At 36.4% G+C, this 21,501-nt stretch overlaps 1 protein-coding gene across 7 annotated transcripts in view; it reads right to left on the bottom strand.

The window, feature by feature from the left end:
- Positions 1 to 21,501, bottom strand: part of PTPRK (protein tyrosine phosphatase receptor type K) — a 296,142-nt gene that overhangs the window by 90,803 nt on the left and 183,838 nt on the right. For all 7 annotated transcript variants that reach the window (XM_066547034.1, XM_066547037.1, XM_066547036.1 and 4 more), the window contains exon 7: positions 556 to 858. In XM_066547034.1, coding sequence (XP_066403131.1) covers positions 556 to 858 — 303 coding nt within the window. The remainder of the gene's footprint in view (positions 1 to 555; positions 859 to 21,501) is intronic.

The following is a 21,501-nucleotide window of genomic DNA, read 5'->3' as shown; positions in this document are numbered from 1 at the left end:
TTGGAACGGACACATACGGATCACTGAGTTAATTCCCAAGTTGTCAAAATATTACTTTAATTTGATAGAGGGCTTTCAAATAGTTAGCAGATACTGTATTCTGAGACCTGCAACATAAATTTTTGCTCAAATATATTTGCTATAGAAGTTTAAAATCTTGAATAGAGTCTTTAAGCACTGAACTCAATATTTAAATATTATATACAGAATTCATTTTCAAATACTACGCCCAATACTGTGAAGAAGTCTAACACCACTACGTGTTTCTCATCACCTGTATTAACACAGTATTTGAAAAACTGGAAAACCATCCCCCTTTTTCTGAAAAGAAAGAGACACAGAAATCCAGTTTGACTTGAGATGCATGAACAGCTTTGGCCACATATGCGGGGTGACAGCTATAATACCTTCATAGCTGCCATTTTGGGGCTAATTAATACATTAATAGAAGAGAACGTCCACCCTTCATGATACATATTGTAACATACAAAGTCATTTCCTTTCACCTGCCTAGACTGGACTTGGATGTAATTTCCATAAGAACATTTAACTTACCATCTTCATCTGTCTGGATAATGGTCTCCTCACTTTCCTTCCTCCCTTCTGGGTTGGTTAAGATCATCTTGAGGCTGACATTTGTGTAGGGAGGCAGACGATCCACAACGTGCTGAGGTGCTTTGGGGTCCATGTCCAGGCAGTCTGCTTTGCTCTCGTTGTGTCCACAGAAGTAGTGGTAGCATATCGTGACATTGAAAGTATGGCAACGAGTGATGTTGTACCCCAGAGATTCCCAGTCCACGGCAATGTGTCTGGCCTGGATCTCAGCAATCTTCAGCGTTTTGGGTGTTCTCATCGGTTCTAGAAAATAGGGCATAATGAAGAAAACAATGTTAACATTCTTCATCTGGCACTGAACTGTAGCTGGTAGATGGTGCATTCAGGAACGTGAGAGTTAAGGAAGCACCCAATTAATAGGCATGTATCATCCTTTGCACAGGAGGAGAAAATGCTCCTTAAATTTTTTTACTTCATTCATCTTTGTCCTGTCTTTGCTGTCTTTAGTCAGTGATGGAGACAGCAATGTGAGAAAAAAAATAGTTAATTATCAGTGGAGCAATTCAAAGCAATTGAGAATACAGGCAACAGTTGCAAGGAGAGTGACCAAAAGGCCACACAGCTGTCACTACTGGCTTCCCTTCTTGATTTCCCCCTTACCCTTTTCCTTTTTTTACCTGTGTGAATTAGATAATACATCATAGTGGTAAAGAGTGAACATTTACTACATCATGATTTATCATGCCAGCAAGCATCGCTGTATACTAATTATACTAATTACCTTACTAAATTAGCAGTTACAAAAACGATGCAGATATTAATTAGTGTTTATTATTTTAGTAATGAAGCTCTTCATTCAAGCAAAACCCCTTGGAAATAGCACAAAAAAGTGCTTTGGGATATTCACATTGTATCCTGATTCCTCCAAAACCCCAAAACCATGATTACTCTGAGCAGGTGATCTCTGACCTGCTCCCCAAGCTCAGCTGCTCTCCCCATGTGCATTTGCACCAGCAGAGTATGTGATGCTCCCCAGGCTGTCATCAATCTCTCGCTGCCTCTCCAGTGCATTCATTCCTCATGCAAGAGTAACTTTTATCGTTGAACTTAATTAAAATGATTACACAATGAAAATCATGACCGTGTCTGTATATACAAGAGTTTCACTGAAAATATACCTTGCTAGTACATGCTTCCTCACCAGAGAAAATAAAGCCTGTGATTGATACAGCTTCAGCCTTGTGTCCTTGCTGGTTTAAGGTCAAAACAGTCAAGATTGTTCAAGGAAGTGAAATATAGGATTTCTCCTTCTGCGTATAACTGTTCTTTGTAACTTGCATGAGTTCCAACAAGGCAAAAATCAGCCAAAAGCACAGATGGTATATTGAAATAAGGAAATGTGAATCAGTGTAATGTATTCAGCATGCAGTTTGCCAGACAAACTGCAAACATTTAGTTTCAAACATCAAAACAACAGAATTCTAAATATAACATAAAGGTATTCCTAGCAACATGATGAATGTTAAGGATTAAAAACTACACCTATTTGTTGCCATGATCTATCCTTTCTTCATTTTGAACAAGCACATATATTACCTTTGCCATTAAGTTTCTTTATCATATATACAGCAAAAAATGCAATTAAATAAGACAACATTCTGGGTAGTAGCTCTCTGAACACAGTGTACTGTAACAATAGACATTTGAAACTGAAAGATAGCATTGAAAAGGTCCTTGAGAGATAAGAGACTTGAAGAGAAGGAGAAAAAAACGGGTTTTATAGAGAAAACAGTGCCTGGTGCTTTAGCAAGTAGAGAGAGGTGTGAGGTGGTCATTGAAAGAAAAAAAAAATAGCAATATAGTAGATCTACTGAAGGAGCTGACAAGGGTCTTCAAAGAATGAATATTCTCTTGGCTACTGCCAGCACTTGGGAAAAAATTGAACACACTCAAGTGCCATGAATGAAGAGAACTGTTAAGACAAATACATATATACATACATGTTTATGTATATATATACAAAATCAGCCCTTTTCTCGTATGAATGACAGTGCAAAACTTAGTTATACATACTCTGATTTAGAGTTTGAGGCCTAGAAGAGAAACATATCCTTCACCAAGGAAATGTATTATAGGCTAAGTTTTCCTTCTGAAATTGAATGATTTTTCTCATTTTAGTCATTTCCTCTTTGTTCTCCTACTCCAGTTTGTGCTTTCAACCTCTCCCACTAGAGATGGAATTCAAACCTGAATGCGAAATTTATTGGAAATAAAACAACACCTGGTGTCTGACCATGAAGTCTAAAACTCAATAGTTTGAAGCCAACCAATCAGTGACAGAAAACATTTTCTTCTTGCATCTCTCATGACAAGACTTAAACTGCATTTACACTGTGCTGCACAGCACTTTAAAGAGAGAAGAAAAAAAAGAAAAGCTTTGTTAAACTTAAAGAAAAATTATTTTACAATTCTATGCAAATTTTACAAATGTGTCACAGCATCAGAGGAGATACTGAAATGCATTCTTTATTCACCTGTCAAAAAGGAAAGAATGAAAGACAGAGTGTGATCTCACTTTCTCACAACTATTCCCTTCTTTGGCAGAAATTAAACAACTTCTGCAATATTGAGATGGTAATTAAAGTCTGCAGAGTCTCTCAACAGCTTTAGAAACTCTGCCAACTGTCCCACTGCTCCTAAAACGATGCTTTAAAAACACAATTTTACTCTTTCTTCTGGGCAATGTTCATCTTGGGAATCTCTAGAGGTAAAGACCAATTGTTTTAAACTACCACACCACAAAGTCTCCATCTGTAACACCTCAGTAAAAAGCAATCTTCGAATAATTACTTTTCTCAGATAAAGCACTATTGAATTTTTGAGTAGGCTTCCCAAAGATCTCAACCATCTCATTAAGAATAGCTTTGATCTTGATGGGAGTAAATAGTGTTCATCTCCTTTTTCCATTTCCCATCACAATTTAGGGTTTGAGTTTCACTGAAACATTTCTTTAGTCCTACAGGGATTTTATTTCAATTAATGCATTCTTTTCTTATCTCTTGATACTCTTTGAGTACTGCAAATCCCAATTATTCAATTCACGTCTTGTCTTCCCAGTTTTCTCCGTATCTTTCCTCTTTAAGTCATGTTGAGAACTTTTATCCAAAATACATGGACTTTCAAGCACATGAGTTCTTACTTTGTTGAATTATCTGTGTCAAATAGGCACCCTATGACAAAGAGAGAAGAAATAAGATGCTCTCAGAATACCTGCTCAATCCCTAACCTGTCCACTGGAGTGTCAGAAATGATGGCAGAAGGCACTTAATATGTTTCAAACATTAATTTACCAATTACCCCTATGAGACATGTAAGTGGTGTTAAACGTTTCTGTGAAGAGAAAGAGGCACAAAAAAGGTTAATAGCTTGCTCAAGGCTACAAAGCAAATTACTGCCAGGGCCACAAGAAAGCTGAACCCAGCTGCCAAGCCACTGGTGGCCATCAGACACCTAGCTGCAACAATTCATAGAGCTCATGTACAACGTATGCACCAGTGCTTCCACCCAAATTCTAACTCCAATCCTACACTCCAGTCCTTTTTTAAAAAGAGGTTTGGTGGGTGTTTTTTTAAAGGTTTTCTTAGAACAAGTTTGAAAAAGCATAACAGAGCCCAGACACTAATTGAGTATCTGAGCATAAGGACATATTATTTAAAAAACAATAATTTGGCTTATTCTTTTAGAAAGATTTTATGATTGAGAGCTTCAAATTTGAATGAAACAGCATTTCTTTTTGTTTTGCATTAAATCTTGCATTTAAAATTTAAATTTTTTGGGAGATGATATTCATAATTTATTTATTTTTTCAAGCCTTTTTCTCCATCAGATTAAAGGCTGGAGGGAGTTCTTTTGTGGTGACAGCAGAAAGTATGGAGGACTTCTGTTGTTGCAGGAAATTCAATATCCTGTGACTGCCTCAAGCTCTTAGATATGAACATCCTGGCTGGCAGAGTTAGGTCTTTGAACAGAAACCCAGCAACAAAGCATATAGAGGAACTGGTGGTGGTGGTGGCAAGGTTGACCTTTAGATTCTTGTGAACACCTCTAATGATGACAGGCTCCCTCCTGCCAGACCTTGCCTGCCCATGGGCTGCTGCTGTGACCTCCATCCCATTTCCACCTCTACTTACAGCCAGCTTCTCCCTCTGCCCTTTGCTCTTGACACCTGGCAGTACCCATCCCTGTTATCCCCCTCCTCCTCACCCCTGCTTTGTGTCTTGGCCCACAAATAGTACCAAGTGCTTGCTGACTCAGATTTATTATCCAATCTGACTGGTTTTAGCCTCATTGAACCAATTAAAAAGAGAGGCATTGGGAGAATATCAAAACAACAGAAAAACCAGAATGATAAGAGATATCTACATTTGTACAGATTACTAAGTGCTCAATCCTTATCCAGAAACCATGCAAAAGAATTACACGCATGTGGCACTCAATCACAACAATTTCTGGATCAAGAAGATTTAACCCAACCTTATGTGATAAAATAAAGAACATTTTAGTAATTCTCCAAAGGTTAACAATAGAGGGATAGATGGTGGAAGAGACAAACCTGTTGACCCCATACAACCTCTCAACTGCAGGATGATTTAATAAGACTCTCCAGATATAACAGATAAAATTAAATTCAATTTCTTTAGTGCTTGATAAGCAACTCATGATATGACAGGCCAATATCAAGCCTCTTGGTAGAGATTATCTTCACTTACACAGAGATGGGAGTGAAAACAAAAGCCTTCACAGCTGCAGAAGCAGCAAGGTGAGAGCATTTCCTCAGAACCACTTTTTAATGATAATACATATTAGCCTGCTGTCAGTCAGAGACAAACACATGTCCCAAAAGCTGTGAAAAAATCCCATATAAAGAGGCTAGCAAAGTGTGACATGTGCTCTGCTTTTGCTGCCTTTCCTCAGAAATCTCAAATATTGACTGCAAGACAGTTTAATTTGCACATACCTCGCAGAGGTGGGAGAATTAGATCTTCTGATAAGCAACCAGAATGCACATTTGTTCACATGAAATGGAAAATGACTGGACAAATTTTAAAGCACAAACATTTCAGATAAAGATGCTGCTTCTCAAAAACCAGCATATCCTGTCTATACACTGTCTGTGTATTCAGTTCTTTAATTGGGGTTGGCTTTTGGATCCTTCCTCCCCATTGAACTCTTTCTAGTCTGTCATTACACTGAGGAGCTGAATTCCAATTTCTGCTTTAATCACAATGACTGGAATTCAAGTTTATCAAGTTTAAAAGCAAACCAGGTGGCCTACATTGGTGACACTGGAGGTGAAAACTAACGAGACTTGGAAGGTGTGATAATTTCTCCATTTGAGGGAACCACAGAGAGATGTAAAGCCTATGTTAAATGAAAACTCTCATATAGAAAAGCAAATCTATGGCCATTATTTAAAAAGTACAGGTAATAACCCCATAATTTAAAGCACACTGTTTCTAACCAAGACTCCTTAATTATCTTGCCTTCTAAGACAAAAACTATGTAGACAAAAAGAAGCCCTTACATTTCTTCCAATATTCTCAGTCTGAACAGCCACTGGAATTTCCCAGACTTTTCTTCTATGAGAACATGAGCCCTCTTGTCCTGTGGCTTCTCCTGACCTTTCCAGGGTAACTCTTTCCTTGGCATATGGGAAATAAAGAGGATTATTTTAAGATATCACCGTGGTTGTTGCTCCTTTCTCAGTTCATGCAAGGTCCTATAAAACCAAAATGTTCCCAAAACTCAAAGGAAAAAAAAAAAAGTTATGGTCCTGTTGCTGTGAAGAATTATTCTGAAAGACCCCGGATAAGAACCTCAAAGAAATGTAAGAGGGAAAAGAGCTGAAGGAAGCACAATCCACATAGGAATAACTGTCAGAAGGGCAGTAAGAAAACAGTAAACAAAGGTTTCTTGCTTGCTCATTTTGGCTGCATTGCTCTCAATTATTACTTTTGTTATTAGTAAATGATGAATCAGGCAGAAAGGATTTTTTTATATAGCTTCTAAATTCCTCACATCATAAACTTGGTTAGGACTGCTGAACAGAGAAGTTTATGACTCATTAAAAAGGACCAAACTAGAATTAAATATTTCAAGACACAACCACAGCCTCAGCAAGAACTATGCACATCAACTGTGATTACTTCTGCACTTTTGGGGGTAATGTGCTGTTGTCAAAGGAGCAAACTGTAATTAAGTTATGTTATGAACAAAGCTAACAAAAATCCCTAGGTAAGGTGAGCTGCACTAGAATATCCATGATGAAGCCCCTGAGTTTCAAGGATTATTAACCTAAAAGTCCAAGAGAATTTAGTTCAGATTAACTACCAATAACTCCATTATTTAACAATATGATGATAACACAGGAAGATCCTTCAGACATCCCCAAAATGTCATGCATTTCAGTCTGATTTTCATAAACCAGTCTGTATGACAGAATAATTCCTGCCAATTCTATTTAAGTTTCTTGTCTGTAACTGGAAGATTTTTGACCAATTCCAAGTAGAGTTAAAGACAGCTTTGAAGTAAGGGCATAATTATCAGCATTGGCCCCAGTTCTTTACTACATAGTAATAGCTCATGAACTACTTACCTTTAGTCAGGGACGCTCTTCTTACAACTTGATGTGTATTCCAACCCAAAACTACACCACATTATATTACCAACTGGATCAATATTGATGCAGGATGATATAAGGCATCAATATGCCCTTCTCATACATTATTGGAATAAAGTACTATTCCATTGTTGGAGTACCTGAACTCCCTCATTCTCAGAATCTACAAAAAACCAGGACATCTGTCATGTAGATAAATGTAAGTTGGAAAGTCTATCTAAGCTACTTGCTAGTAGCATTTTTTGTTTGGTTGCATTGATTTCATTTGTTTTGGGTTTCTTTTTTTTACTGTTGATTTGTTGTTTAAAAAAAAATTGTTTCACATCAGCATTTAAGACACCTGATTTTAGGCAGCCACATTTGAAAACTCAGGCCTTCAATCCTTTTAAACTTAGAAGCATGAAGAAATGGTGAACACCAAAGGGAGAGAAGTTAATGAAGTTGACAGAAGTAGTACAATTTGAAGTCTTTTCTGCAGTCTGACAAGAAAGGAAAAAATAACGGGTACATATTCCCATGATAAAAATCATAGGGATTGCTGGGCATCTCCCTTCTCAAAAGTGTGACACATACATAATACAAGACAAATATGGATGTAAACATAAAAAAGAATTAACTTTTTGTGCATTAGTATGTCCAACTGTTTGTCATGTGAAATATAAACCCAGAATAAATGAAACTATGATATTTATACTGTGTTAACATTACAGATTTTTTTGGTGCAAACAAAGGTTATAATGCAATTGCATGAAAATCTATGAGTTTTTTCTCCTTTCACTTCATCTAGTGACTGATGTGTTAAGCCAGCTTACAAATTTCTTATTGACCACATACTTCAGGGAGCTGAAGAAAACATCTGAATTATTACTTATATAATCAGCTCTACTACACTAGTTTCAGTAGCAATGAGGGGATATTCAATATATTTTTAGAATGTATCTTTTTGAATGCAAAACACAGCTGTCCCTGCATCATAGGTGTAGTAAACAGATAAATATAACTGCCCTACTGACAATTATTTGCCCATTTATTCTGTTGCCTCCACGCATGATTAACAGTTTATGCATCCTTAGCATGTAATCAATAACTGCAAAGTCTTGTATTAGTTTGAGAGATTAGACATCCCTTGATAAAAAATTCTGTTGACTTCTCCAGTTAAGCTTAGCTCAAAAAAATCCACTTTTTTATTCTTTTTTTCTTTTTAAATCTGAGTTTAAATCAAAAGGAACTATAGGGTCTGGGGGGAGAGGAAAAGCGGGCATGTTGTCTTTAATCTCATTCTTCCAAATGAACAAAACCTATCTGATGGTATAAAACACAAATCAGCATGTCAACAAGCATCAGACTGCAAGAGTAAACACAGGGGAAGCCTAACAGTACAAAATGCCTAGGAAGCCTGACTACAGTCATCAAGTTTAATTCTGTAAAGTAATTTACAAAACTATTAGTGATAGGGAAAAAGTGAACCTTTGACTTGAAATATCAGTAATGATTATGTTAAAGCAGAAAGGAAGATATAATCTAAAACAATAGCAATTATATTATAAAGAATATGCAATGTGTATTTATACACACATGTATATATTATTACCCACCTTAACAGAGAAGCTAACTATGCAATGCTATGAAGAAAGCATTTACAAACATTTATTTGAACATAAATCGCCATTATTGCTTAGGTGATATATTGTTCATTTCTCTCCAATACGCATTCATAAACATGTTTTTTATGGTTTTGTTTACAAGGTATATATTTGGGAGCTTAGGATGTAATGAGTATTAAGCAAAATGACTAAGTTGGAGCAGTGTGAATGAGCTAAACAAGAATTTTCTATGGACAGTGTTAAAGCTTCAGTTCCTTTCTCCTGTGTAGAAAAATTTCAGTCCTCCAAGTTAGGAAGCATAAATACCATCACATAAAATAAATGAAAAAATGTGGAATGCATTCTATAATAGATAAATAGTAAGCACAAAGTACTTAGACTGGAAAAAAAGGCCACATTCACCTCTGATAACCAAGAATTGAAAATTGCAAGCAGTACTTATGATACCCACTTAAAACCTGTATACACATTTGTGTGTATGCATGCACAATAATAGACCTGTGTAGATATGTTCCCCACATGCAGATAAAACATCCATCAAAATTCATCCTCTCTGTCTCTTCACACCTACTGAAATGGTCTCAATCCTATTTTCTCCCATTTCCCTTTTTTCTCATCTGGTTCCTGCTTCCCCTGGGGCCTTGGTTGAAACCACCCATCCTCCATCCCACTGCCTGCAACCCACAAAGCCTTGAGTTTCTACCTTGATCACAGCCCATGAACTAACACATCCAATGTTATGCTTAGGTGGCAAAACCCAATAGCAACTTTGTGTTGCACCTTACTCTAGCCCCTTCCACAAAATCAGTAACACAAGACTACATACCACACAATGTATATATTGCATAGTGATAGATATCTTTATATAATGCATAAACCTTGGATGAAACACAGATTTGTTAAGTTTAAAACCAGGAGTGAAACTGTAACATACAATGCCTCTGCTGTATATATTTTGTCCCACAAGTGAAACAATCCAGGTAATTTATTTTTAAATGTTGAATGACAACAACAGTTGCTTCTATTGTACAGAAGAGTTTTCTCTAAGCAGTTGAAAATTTATTTAATGAAGTGTCTTCATTTTCTTCATTGGCTCATACAAGTTTAAGAACATAAGTTGATAGTTTAAGCAAGTTTGTTTTCTTCAGGGATAATACAGAAGCAAAGAATTGCTCTAACATCATATTTTTGAATAAGATCACATACCATTTTCAATGGTATGTAGAATTCTAAAAATGCTGGTAAGGAGCCATGGGGAAAATTCTTTTCTAAGGTGGCTACTTGTCTACTGTGAAATTGTACCATTTTTTAATTTCAGTGAAATTTTATTACTTAAGTCACACAGTCACCTGCCAAAGTTTGACTAAACTTGACTAAGAAAACTCCTCAATCTACTGGTCAATCACCACTGCCAAGTGACTACCACAACCTAATATTTGTACCTGTATGAATAATCTTCTTAATACCTTGATTTGATATTTCTTTACAGATATTTTAAACAACTTTCTGTGTATTTTAAGTGTTCCAATTTCAATTCAACTGTCCCTTGATGTGATGTACCAGTGAGAAAAAATTACATTCTTGCGTCAGCAGGCAAAGCACTGTCCATGATTTGTTAATGAAACAGTCATGACATTTTCATTAGAAGATACAGCCCTAAGTTGATAATTTCCAGAGAGGACCTTTTTTACTGAAAAGTTCATTAAAACATTCTTTTCAGAAAGGGAAAGGATGATAAGGAATATTTCCTTTTCATATTGTCTTGCTCTGTGGGCAAAATTGACATGGTATCAACTCTCTTCCTTAATACCATGTGGCTGCAAAAGTTTGCAAGGCTATTTTGGGAAATGGGACTGAATCCTGCAAACCTTTTGTTCCTGGAGCTGCCTTAACATAAGCAAGGCTCTGCAGAAGTGAGCTCACAAGCACCTCTTAGCCACTGTGAAAGAGGGTCCTTGAAAAAGAAGACAAAAGCAATGAAAATACCTTGCTGACAGAGGCACTAGCAAGTTGGGGAAGTGTTTTCTAAAATAGGCCATGAAATTCAAATAATACTTTTCCATTTAGCTGCTCTGTTGCTCCATAGGACAATAGTCTGCCATGGAGATATAAAGTACTCTCAAGAAATTGCTCTGTTGCTTCACTTTCAGCCATTTAGTGTTTCACCAAGCTGTTATTTCCTGTCTAAGCAGAAACTTGGAAAATACAAAATAATTCACCTACAGTAAAAGAAAGTAATGCATTTTAGAAGCAATTTTCTCTTTGCAAACTTCCTCTGAACACTTCTGGCTTATTCATTAACAAAAATGTTAATGAAAAATGATTCTGCAGAATTTTCTGTCAATAGTAAAGCTGGATGAGTTGTAACACAAAAAGGTGGCAAACCCAGCAAATGAAAAACAATCAAAGATGCTGTGGATAATAACTTACTCTGCTTTCAAAAACAGGTGATTGTATAAAAAGTTATTGATTAACGAGCAAATGATTTTGTTTTATAAAGAACTGATGGTGTTGCTAAATGCAAGCAAAACAAATCTACTTTTCACTCACATGCAAATGTAAGGATCAGCTCTTTGCTTGCAGGAGTCATCACCACTTACTACGTGCTTTCTTGCTCTAGATACCCATCTAGAGACTTATCTACTTCAAGCTGTCAATCATATTCAATAATTTTACCACATTCTGACTTTCAAAAAGATATTGTACTAGAACAGTTGTCTTGGCTTCACTGTTAGAGCAAAGCATGTGCCAACGTGCTCCCCCCACCAGCTCTACTGCAGCAGTCACCTGAGAGAGTGTCAATCATGCCTGCTGAGTAAGTGGAGCATTAAATTATTTTTTTATGCCTGTGTTGTACATGCTGAATCACTGTCATCATACCCTCACAACAGAATTCAAAGAAGGAAAGGCAGCCAATTAGCCAAGTCAAGGCCACACAGGCAAATGCAGTATTAATTTGGAAGTGCAGGCTAATTGCTGGACACCAGCATTATACTGTCACTTAAACCAGATTTATTGCTGAGTCTAATAAATGTTTAAAAATAAATAAAAGAACAATCCCTTTTTCTCACCTTATTACTGAAAGACTTAAAAAATTCCCCTGGGTTTCTGCCAGGTTTGGTTTGTTTTTTTTTTTGGCACCCCATCTTACTGCTAACCTTTTGGAGATCAACATAACAAGCACATATGCAATCTGCTACCATCCCCTCTTGTCACCATGATCAAGCCACTAGCTCATAACCCTTATTAACAACCATAATAATTTGCAGTCTTAAGCATCTATAGAATGCCAAAAAATATAAAACTCTTCAGAATTTGTTTAAAGGTTTTTTGACTAGCAGAGGAGGTTTGGAGTTTTTCCCCAGCTTTTTGAGCTAATTCTATTAATATCCATATTCATTAATATCAGCTTATAATGCCAGCCTTATTCTCCTACTGGCCATATTCTTCATGACCACCTTCTTCCCCTCTCCTTGATTTGAACCATGAAGTTATGGCCACTCTTGCCTTCCAAATTTCCCTTGCTACTTTAATATTCAGGCAAAATTACAACATTACTATTAACTTGAGCTGAAACAAAGACATGTGCTAACAGTAAAAAAAAATAACCATCAAAAAACCTTGAGCATGTTTGCCTTTTCCAGTAGCCCTTCACTTGTTGCTTTTGACTTGGATATCTGGAAGGCAGATTAAATCATGGCACTATAGAACAATTCAGCTTGGAGGGGACCTTTGATGCTCATGTAACTCCATCTCCTTCTCAAAGTAACTGTATCAGATTGCTCAGGAACTGGTCCAGTCTATTTCTGGATATTCGGAATGAGACAAATTCTACATTCTCTCAGGACAATAGTCATAGCAGATACTTAGGAGATATAAATGTGACTTCGAGGCTTGAGCTGATTTCAAAACACTTGGTGAAAAGCAGAGAATTCCAAAATTCCCTAAGAAAGCATCAGATTTTTTTTTTTGATCTTGCTTCACAGTATCTGACACTGACCCCTGTTAGATGGCAAGGCTATCCATTCAAATTTCACCAAGCTTCACTTTGTTTGACACACAACTTTACAGTTCACAGAATACAAGAAGCATGTTTTCCTATTAAAAATATTATTTTTAACGGCAGTATTTAAGATAAATGTGCAAAATAAAGCTGAACAGAAGAATTCAGTTCTCCTCTTTGCAAACCACATGATTGTGGCACCTAGGCCTGTGGTTTTTATGGTAGACTTGGCAGTGTTAAGTTTATGGTGGGACTTGAGCAGCTTAAAAGTCTTTTTCAACATAAATGATTCTATGATTTTATACTAGAGAATGGGGAAAATTACTGTACTTTAATCAGCATATTTCACACCAGTATTTAAAGATATTTGGCAAGGGGCAGACATCTAAACAAAATGAATTGGGGTTATCCTGTTTAATAATCCTTAGGTTATCATATTTATCTACTAGAAAATTGTTGATGGATGTTTTGTTTGTTTAGAGGGTTTGGTTCAGATTTTACTTCTACTGAACATTATAATAGAACCCAAGAACAGAAGTCAATCATCGTAAGAGTGCAGTGATGCATCTGAGTGCATTGCCTTTACTTCTTAATCAAATTATAAAAAAGATGGAAAAGGCCAACTGTTATATGAATGTACGTGGCATAGAAGCCCATTTTAACATCTAGAAAAAAATCAGGTAAATTGAAGTCATGTAAGAAATTCACTAATATCATCTTGTGAGCTGTGCTGACATTGCAATCACCAGTATGAATAATGAAATTTGTGCTTTCAGTCTTTTCTCACAGCTATAAGTACCATGGTAGTGCAGTGCCTTTTCAACATTATGACAAAATGACTAATCTCTATTAATTGGTTTTGAGCAAAGGCTTTATACAGAGACTGAAGAGAGCAACAGAATATATGATTTTCACAGCTAAGCATTTAAATCAAGATATTTGCTGAGAGGGTGAACTAGTTTACTTAATAGTGAGGTCTATCTACCATTGGGTGTTTCTGCCAGGGCTAAAGGATTGGCTTATCCAAGTGACACACAGTCTCCAGGAAAGGGGGCCATACACTCAGAAAAGAGAGAATTCCAAGCCCAGCTCCTAAATGGCTTCAGAGAAAAAAGTCACCACAGCCATAGAAATTTCCAAGCAAAGAATGCAATCCATGCTCTACTTGCAGCTTGGCTCCTGAGGAATGTGTCCCTCAAGTAACAGTTCCAGTAAGCATTCAACCCAAAGGACAACAGACTGCTTGTCTTCTTTTGGACACAAACACTACTGCCTAATTAAGCAGTGTGTATAAAATGAAGTTTCCTTCAGTTGCTGGGGAGCTTGGCAAGAGTTTTTTCTTTTCAAGCTGCTCTCCATTTAAATTCAGATATTTTGTTTCTAGACACAAAAATTCTCAAGGAAATTTATTTGAAATGTCTGGTTGATTTCTTTGTTGTTGCTGGCTCTGAACCCTCATTTTTGCTTAGCTATTTTGATCAGGCTATGACTGAGTATCTTGCTAGGAAAATTGCTATCTCTTTTAGAAAGGATCCAAAACACTCTGAGCTGATTTTAATTCTTTTTAACACAATTAATAGATCCTTCCTAAATATAAAATACTGTAAGAAGAAGTTATCTACAGACTTGTAAGAAATTAATTTAAATTACACAGTCCACAGAAAAACCAGCTTTGTCTTTAATAGAACAGTTGGAAAAAAAGTTGTGTGCAACCTGCTGTTTTACAAGCCTCATTACAACAATCAGCATTTGGCATTTGAGAAGAACATTTAATAAAACCAAAAGATACCAGATTATATTGACAGAAAAATTATTATCAAAATTATACTGACTCCTTGCAAAAGTAAGTGAAGCTGTAGAATTTGTGTTATCCTCATTTCCGTCTGAGTATGAAAATCCAAAAACTTTCATTTCCTTAACATTCTTTGAAAAAAGACAAGAGGATAACAAATCACTTTAATGATACTGTTATGAAGTAAGAACAAATGATGGAGCTGTAGCTATGTTTACAATTATGGCCTTGCTTTGATATTATACAGCTGATAATATCCCAGCCTTATGTGTCCTGTGCTACTTCTTGAGTTCAATTTCCTTCAGATAATGTATTTGGGTTCCATAATATGCCTCTTTGGTGAAACCAATAACTGAATCCTGTGGTAATTCCTCAGGAAGTTATAATTTATGGCAATTGTCTGTTCCCACCACTTTTCTCAGTAATTTGTTCCAATGATTAATAGCCCACTGTTAAAGACAAATAATTGTGCCTTACTTCTAATTTAAATCAGCCTGACTTCAGCGTGCAGCCATTTGAGGTTCTCACATTTTACCTCTTCTAGAGGAAAGAGGTGTTTTGTACCATGTAGTATTATTCCCCTGTAAAATACTGTATAATTACCTCCTTCTCTCTGATAGACATATATGATTGAGATCTTTAAGTGACCTTTTTTAAGACTATATCTTAAGCCATGACTATGTGGCACTTTTCTCCCTTCCTCCCAAACGTGCAGCTGTGTGTTGAAAGCAGGGACACCAGATGTGCACCCAGTTATCAATATTGGTCATACTCACAAAATCACATCTTTTCTCCCAGCACTGACCTTGATTTTTAATCATACCATTACACAAAGAACTTTTGGTGATTGCTGGTCTACATCCCCCAAAACTCTTTTTGTGTTTCCATACTATCTCTTCCAAATGCATGTATTTGTTTCCATTCGTGTGTAGACAGTAAGCCACACTATCTGTTATATCTCTAAACTATCAGAGGAGGCAAAAAGGTAAAAACGAAGCTTCAAATTTAAATCTCAAAGCAAGTACCTAACTCTAAGTATAATGTCATAAACTTTAAATGTGAGAAATCTTGCCTTTGCAGGTTCTCACTTCACAGCTCAAAATTTTGATTGCATTTTGTAATCAAATGATGCAAAAAAATTAGAGCTAAATACCACTGGTTAAAGGGTGATAGACTTTATCTGTAAATGTATTTACTAATTCACTTTGCTTATGACTCAAAATAAAGACTATGAATACACACGTTAGTCTGAATTAAAATATTACAATTATTTCATATTATGAGCTGCAGAGAAAAAGAAAACAAAACCAGAAAAGAATGCCAATGCAGGGAGAAAGAGGGCTATGCCTTCTCCCTGTATAAACACCTCAAAAAATGCAGTCATGCTTGACTGCAAAGGACAATAGTACAATTTTTTCTCAAAAACCACTGCCTTGCTGAAAGTCACTGAAGATTCCCCAAGGAGAACTTGAATTAGAGTCAAAGCCCAAACATAAAGACACCTCTCTGAAACCTAATCCTCTTGCCCATTTAAAATGTTCCTGCAGCTTCTGGTCAGGAAAACACAGCACTGGAATTGTACTGTCAGTTTTACTTGTTTTTCTTTAGTGTTTTCAACACCAAATAACTCAAATATCTGAACAAGTATCCACACAACTAAAATAAAAACAGATAACCTACTCCTTTTACCATTCAATGTCAGATTGTTCCTCCCCTTCCACTCTCTTCTGGCATTAGCAACATAACAATGTTTAAACTACAAATAGGCATTAGAAATTTTAGTGTTACTTAGTGGGTTTAAATGAAAGCTGATTGCTTTTCCACTGTCCTTCCAAGATGTTCCAGTAGAGACACGGATTTAGGTACAAGAATGAGGACTGTGTCTTTTCAGACATTAGGATGAGCCTGAAAGCATGGCACATTTGTTGACATCTATAGCTATTAAAAAACCAGCCAAATTCATTCATAAATTAGCTCTAAAGAAAAATTTAAGCACTAAGTAATAAGAGCAAAACAAGCATTTTTATGTCATCTGGATAAAACCAAAACAAGTCTTCATTCAGGAAACTATTTTACCAGTCATTGTCACAGAACAAGAACTCCTCAGTGTCTCCCTTGACAGATCTGACAGCTCACTAGGGTCTCCAGGAGGCTACATGAGCTGACATCTCTCTGCTTTCTCCATAGACACTCCTCTTCCCCCATCTCACTCAGCTCCCTTAGATCTTTAAACTCCAAACCTGCTCTATTTCAAACCCTCAGGTGTGTTGGATTCTCCTGCCACAGGTGGGAAAAATATTTTCCTACTCTTTATTTGATCTAAGAATATAATCAGCAACTCCAAATACAGATACAGCAACATCAGGTACTTCATTTCAGCACCCAGGCAAAAACCTAAGGTATTTTGCATTTATTACTTGCAAACAAGAGATACAAAACTAGGGCACTCACTGTGAACATAAAAGTGTCACAAAATGTGTTTATAGTCTTCAAATCAGAGAAGCATTTTAAAAGTCAGGATTAACCTTCTCTAGAGCAGCACCAGGACCTGTCCTACTTGCTGTTTTTCCTAGACTTCAACCTAAATAGGGCTGCCAGCCTTCCATTCCCCTCTCCCATCTTTCTTCCACATCAACCCAAGTCACACTACCAGTGAGGAAACATCTTGGGTTCAGACAGCCTCAGCTGTGTGGAGCAGTGAGCAGTGGATTGCCTCCTGATCCATTTTTCTTCAGTCTTGCAGTTGAATACTATAGATCACTTAACAAGCTGTTAAATTATTTTTTTTTTTGGTCAAGATATTAGATGCTGAATTTACTAAGCCTTAAATAAGACTGAATTCTAGCAGAGGAAATTTCACAGTCCGAATTGAATTAACACAGTAAAAAAATTCCTCCTCTTCTGCTTTACTCTAGGAGCTGGAGTCCAGGAATAGCAATACAACTGCTGTAATAACAGCACACTAAAAACTTTCCAAACACCTCAGGGAAAATCCTGAAAGTTATGGTTATGGCTATTCATAACACAGTAAACAAGTATCTTAAACTATTCTTTCTACTTTGTTTTCCCCCACCTTACAACTTCATTAGCTCATATACTGATAAACAGCTAACCTTTAAAGCAGCTTTTATAATTCCTGTGTAGATAAAAAAATGATAATATAAAACACTTATTGCCACATTTATTAATTATCACATTCTAGATTTAACTGAGGTATGTATTTCCATCTGTATCTTTCAGCTATTTAACAGATGTGTCACCTGTCAGTTACCAAATGCCCTGGAAAGCCTCCTCCAACACACTTTGTACGTCACTGGCAACATCACCCCCTGGTTTGTGTACAAATATTATTCAGTTTGCTTCCTTCTCAGCTCTGCTACACACAGGGTAATTCAGCAAATAAGGAAAATATCAGAGTCACTTTTTTCTCCCCTCATACACACAGAACTAAGTAATACTTTGTAAAATAGTATAAAAAAAATTTCAGATTTTTTTTCAAAAATGTAAACAAGGGTAAAGCACACTAAAATCAGCAATGCACAGCATAGACATAGCAATCCATATTAAATATTTTTTACAGAAAATTAATTATTTCCTTGCAATGGTGCCAGAATTAATAAATCACTCTTAAAACCCTGATGCAGTATTTCTAAACCAGTTATGTTTTGCTAGCCAACTCTGTCTTTTAATAGCAGCCCAATAAACCCAAACAAGTAAAACTGTGAATGCTATTTTAAATTGCAACAAATCCCTACTGGAAATATTTTTTTAAAAAATATTTTAAAACTACAGTCCATATGCGAAATATGCTCCATTTCAGTATACAAAGATCTCAAATTTAGCTTTCTAACCCTTAAAATGGTTTCAGCAAACTGACTCAATTTTAAAATTAGGGGAAACAACTGTCACTTAGCACTGAAATACACAGCAATCCAAGTGGTTTAAACCAAGATTTAAGTGGATAGCTCTACAATGTCATCACTGCATACAGAACCACCTGCCCTTTCAGTTTATTATCACTCGTGATAATAAATGAATAAATTAAAAAAAATCCAAATATTTAATTTCATATCCTCCTAACAGAAAGCTGAAAAAAAAAGAGGAAAAAGGTGGGATTTTTTTTCCTGGACTTTGAAATGCACCAAATATATTTTGCTTTAAATTAATTTCCTCAATCTTTCCTTCTTTTTAACATTGCCCTATACTTTTAAGCTTGACACACATAGCACACAATTCCTTCCTTTCCCTCAAACATATGGGATCACTACCACTGCATTGTGCTATTTTCACATATATGACACTTCTGAAAGAAAACAGCAAAATCTCAACAATCCTGTTTGTCGCCAATGCACAACTGGTAAGCCAAGCAGCATTTGTCAAAACTGCTTCAAGAAGATCTAATTATCTATTCTCAGGACAGACATTCAGTTTCAAAGTATGTCACATTATAAAACCATCTCAGTCTAGAACTTCTTTTTGCTGAAATGGTACATTTCCATACTCTTCCACCAGAATAAAATTGAAAAAAATTTTTGAAGGTTATAAAAGAAAGAAATTATGATATAATCAAATCATACTTGCAAAGACTTCAAAACTGTCAGATATACATAATCAGAGATGGAGGAGATAAAACATCTGCTGTAGCAATAGAGGGATTCAAAATGATTGAATGAGCAAGAGCAACAAACCTACAAAGTGAAAAAAAAAAACCAACCCTTGCATTCCTTTCACATTGCATTTGTTTTGCATTTGATATTTATTTCCCAGCCACTCCATTGAACTATTATTAAATAAAAGCCTTCACCATTGATATGCCATGAAACTGCTACAATAACTCTCTGATAATCTTGATGGCTACTGTTGACCTTTTGCCATTTGCTGTGTTTTTGCATAACAAGAATAATGTGAGTGACATTTTTAATACAGGAAAACTCATGAAGGAGATAAACATTTTAATGATGAGGAATATTTCTTTGTGCTTCAGCTCCCAAGGTTTTAGCACCTATCAAGGTGGGCATGAGCCATGCCACACCCAGCACAGGCAGCAGAGCCCATTGTTGGAGCACTGCAGCTCTCCCAACTCCTAGAAGCACCAGGGTAGCTTTGATGCAGCTCAAAGGTGCGTGGATGAATGTGGTGTGCTTCAGCATCCAGCCAGCAGTGCTGACAAACATTAATGCTTTCCATTCCATTCAGGTTTATATCTGAGAGAAGTCTCTAGACTAATTTCTTTCTGCTCTTCCACACTATTTCTGCTCCCTCTCTCCTAACATCTCTGAATTGTCTGAAGAGGATGATTGCTGTGTACCCTGGCAAACACTGCTGAAAACCATGACCAGCATCAATGCAGGAACCACCCCAGTATATAAATATGACTTTCAATGTGGATTTTCCATATTAAGTGTGGTCTTGGAAGCTAGTGTTTAAGCTGCCTAAATGGTTTAATAAATAACAACCTTTGATGACAGAGAGGAAAAGCTAGGCTACCAGCTGAACAGCCTTAATCAAAATAATGCAATGCTGAAATAATAATATTGAACCAAGTCTAAGGTTTTGATAGTTCTAAATACCAATTATCAAAAAAGGTGAAAACTAAGGACCAGCTTTTGCTCTTGATTGTACACCTTATCCCCCACATTTACAGAAAAGGTAAAATTTTATTAATGTCTTATTTATCTACCAATGAAAAGTACATAATTTTTCATAAATTCTTTCAGCTATTTTTGTTTAAATCAAATGCTAAATGTAAGGCATAAACCAAAGAAACTTCAAAAATTACAATTTACTGTGTCTATGTTTTATATATGTACAACCTATCATCTTTGGCAACCTTATTATACAAGACCTACAGTGAATAATCACTTTGGGTTTATTAAAAAAAACAACAAAATGAGCATAAACTTACCACCTACTTATTAATTTTTACTCTTCTGGCCACAAGTCCTCACAATCTGTACTAGAATCTAAACCAAATGACATGCAATTTACTCTTCTACATAAGGGGAAGAAAAAGTAATTTGGGGAAAAAAAACCCAAGGAGTTATTCCAGCAGATGTCTCTTCCTCCCTGAACACCTATTTGGACTTTGCATTTCTCAAACATCAAGATGATTTTGAATCCACTGTATTTCTCAGTGACTTTTTGCACAAATCAGATTATGTAACACCTGCTCATCTCCCTCCTTCCACCTTCTTGGGTTTGGTGTTGGACTTAGGAGCTGAATTTAGTTTTACAACATCACGTGCAATAGGAGAGCCATTAACCTCCTTGTAAGTTCATAACCACAAGTCACTTTGCTGAGTACCTTCAGTGTTTAGAGACACCTCATTTCACGATAAAGGGCAGTTAACACCTGTAAGGCAATTATATCTACCAAATGTTGTTGGCCTGAAATATGAATATGTAATTGTTCCTGCCATCTGTTAATTATTCTAGTTGAATCACTTATTTAATCATATACATTTACTTGACATCTACAAACTTTTTAATAGCTTTCACAAATGCTAACCTGGCTCTCAGGCAGAACTAAGGTACTATTTATGTGTCCCACAAGGAAATGACACCATTATATGAAAGACCAGATTTTGCAGCAGCTCTACAAGATGAGAAGGCAGCTTGTGCCAGGCATTTTCCCAGCCTGTCCATGCTGGCTAACAGCCTCAGGGACCAAGAGGGAATATTACTACTTGAGGCAGGGGCATTGTTTGCCAGCAACAAGAATAGTTGGATTGAAGATTGAGGGAAGAGGGCAGGAAGGTGAAGGGAGAAACAGTACAACCTGATTTACTGAGAAAGCTGCCCAAGTGTTCCTCAAGTTAATGAATGCTGCTTCTGAATCTCTAATGATAAGGAATCCATGCTACCACAT

The sequence above is a fragment of the Molothrus aeneus genome, chromosome 3 (genome assembly GCF_037042795.1).
Source record: "Molothrus aeneus isolate 106 chromosome 3, BPBGC_Maene_1.0, whole genome shotgun sequence".
In the NCBI taxonomy this organism is placed as follows: Eukaryota; Metazoa; Chordata; class Aves; order Passeriformes; family Icteridae; genus Molothrus; species Molothrus aeneus.
The sequence above is the reverse complement of the archived record's forward strand: the minus strand, read 5'-3'. Positions and strand labels throughout refer to the sequence as shown.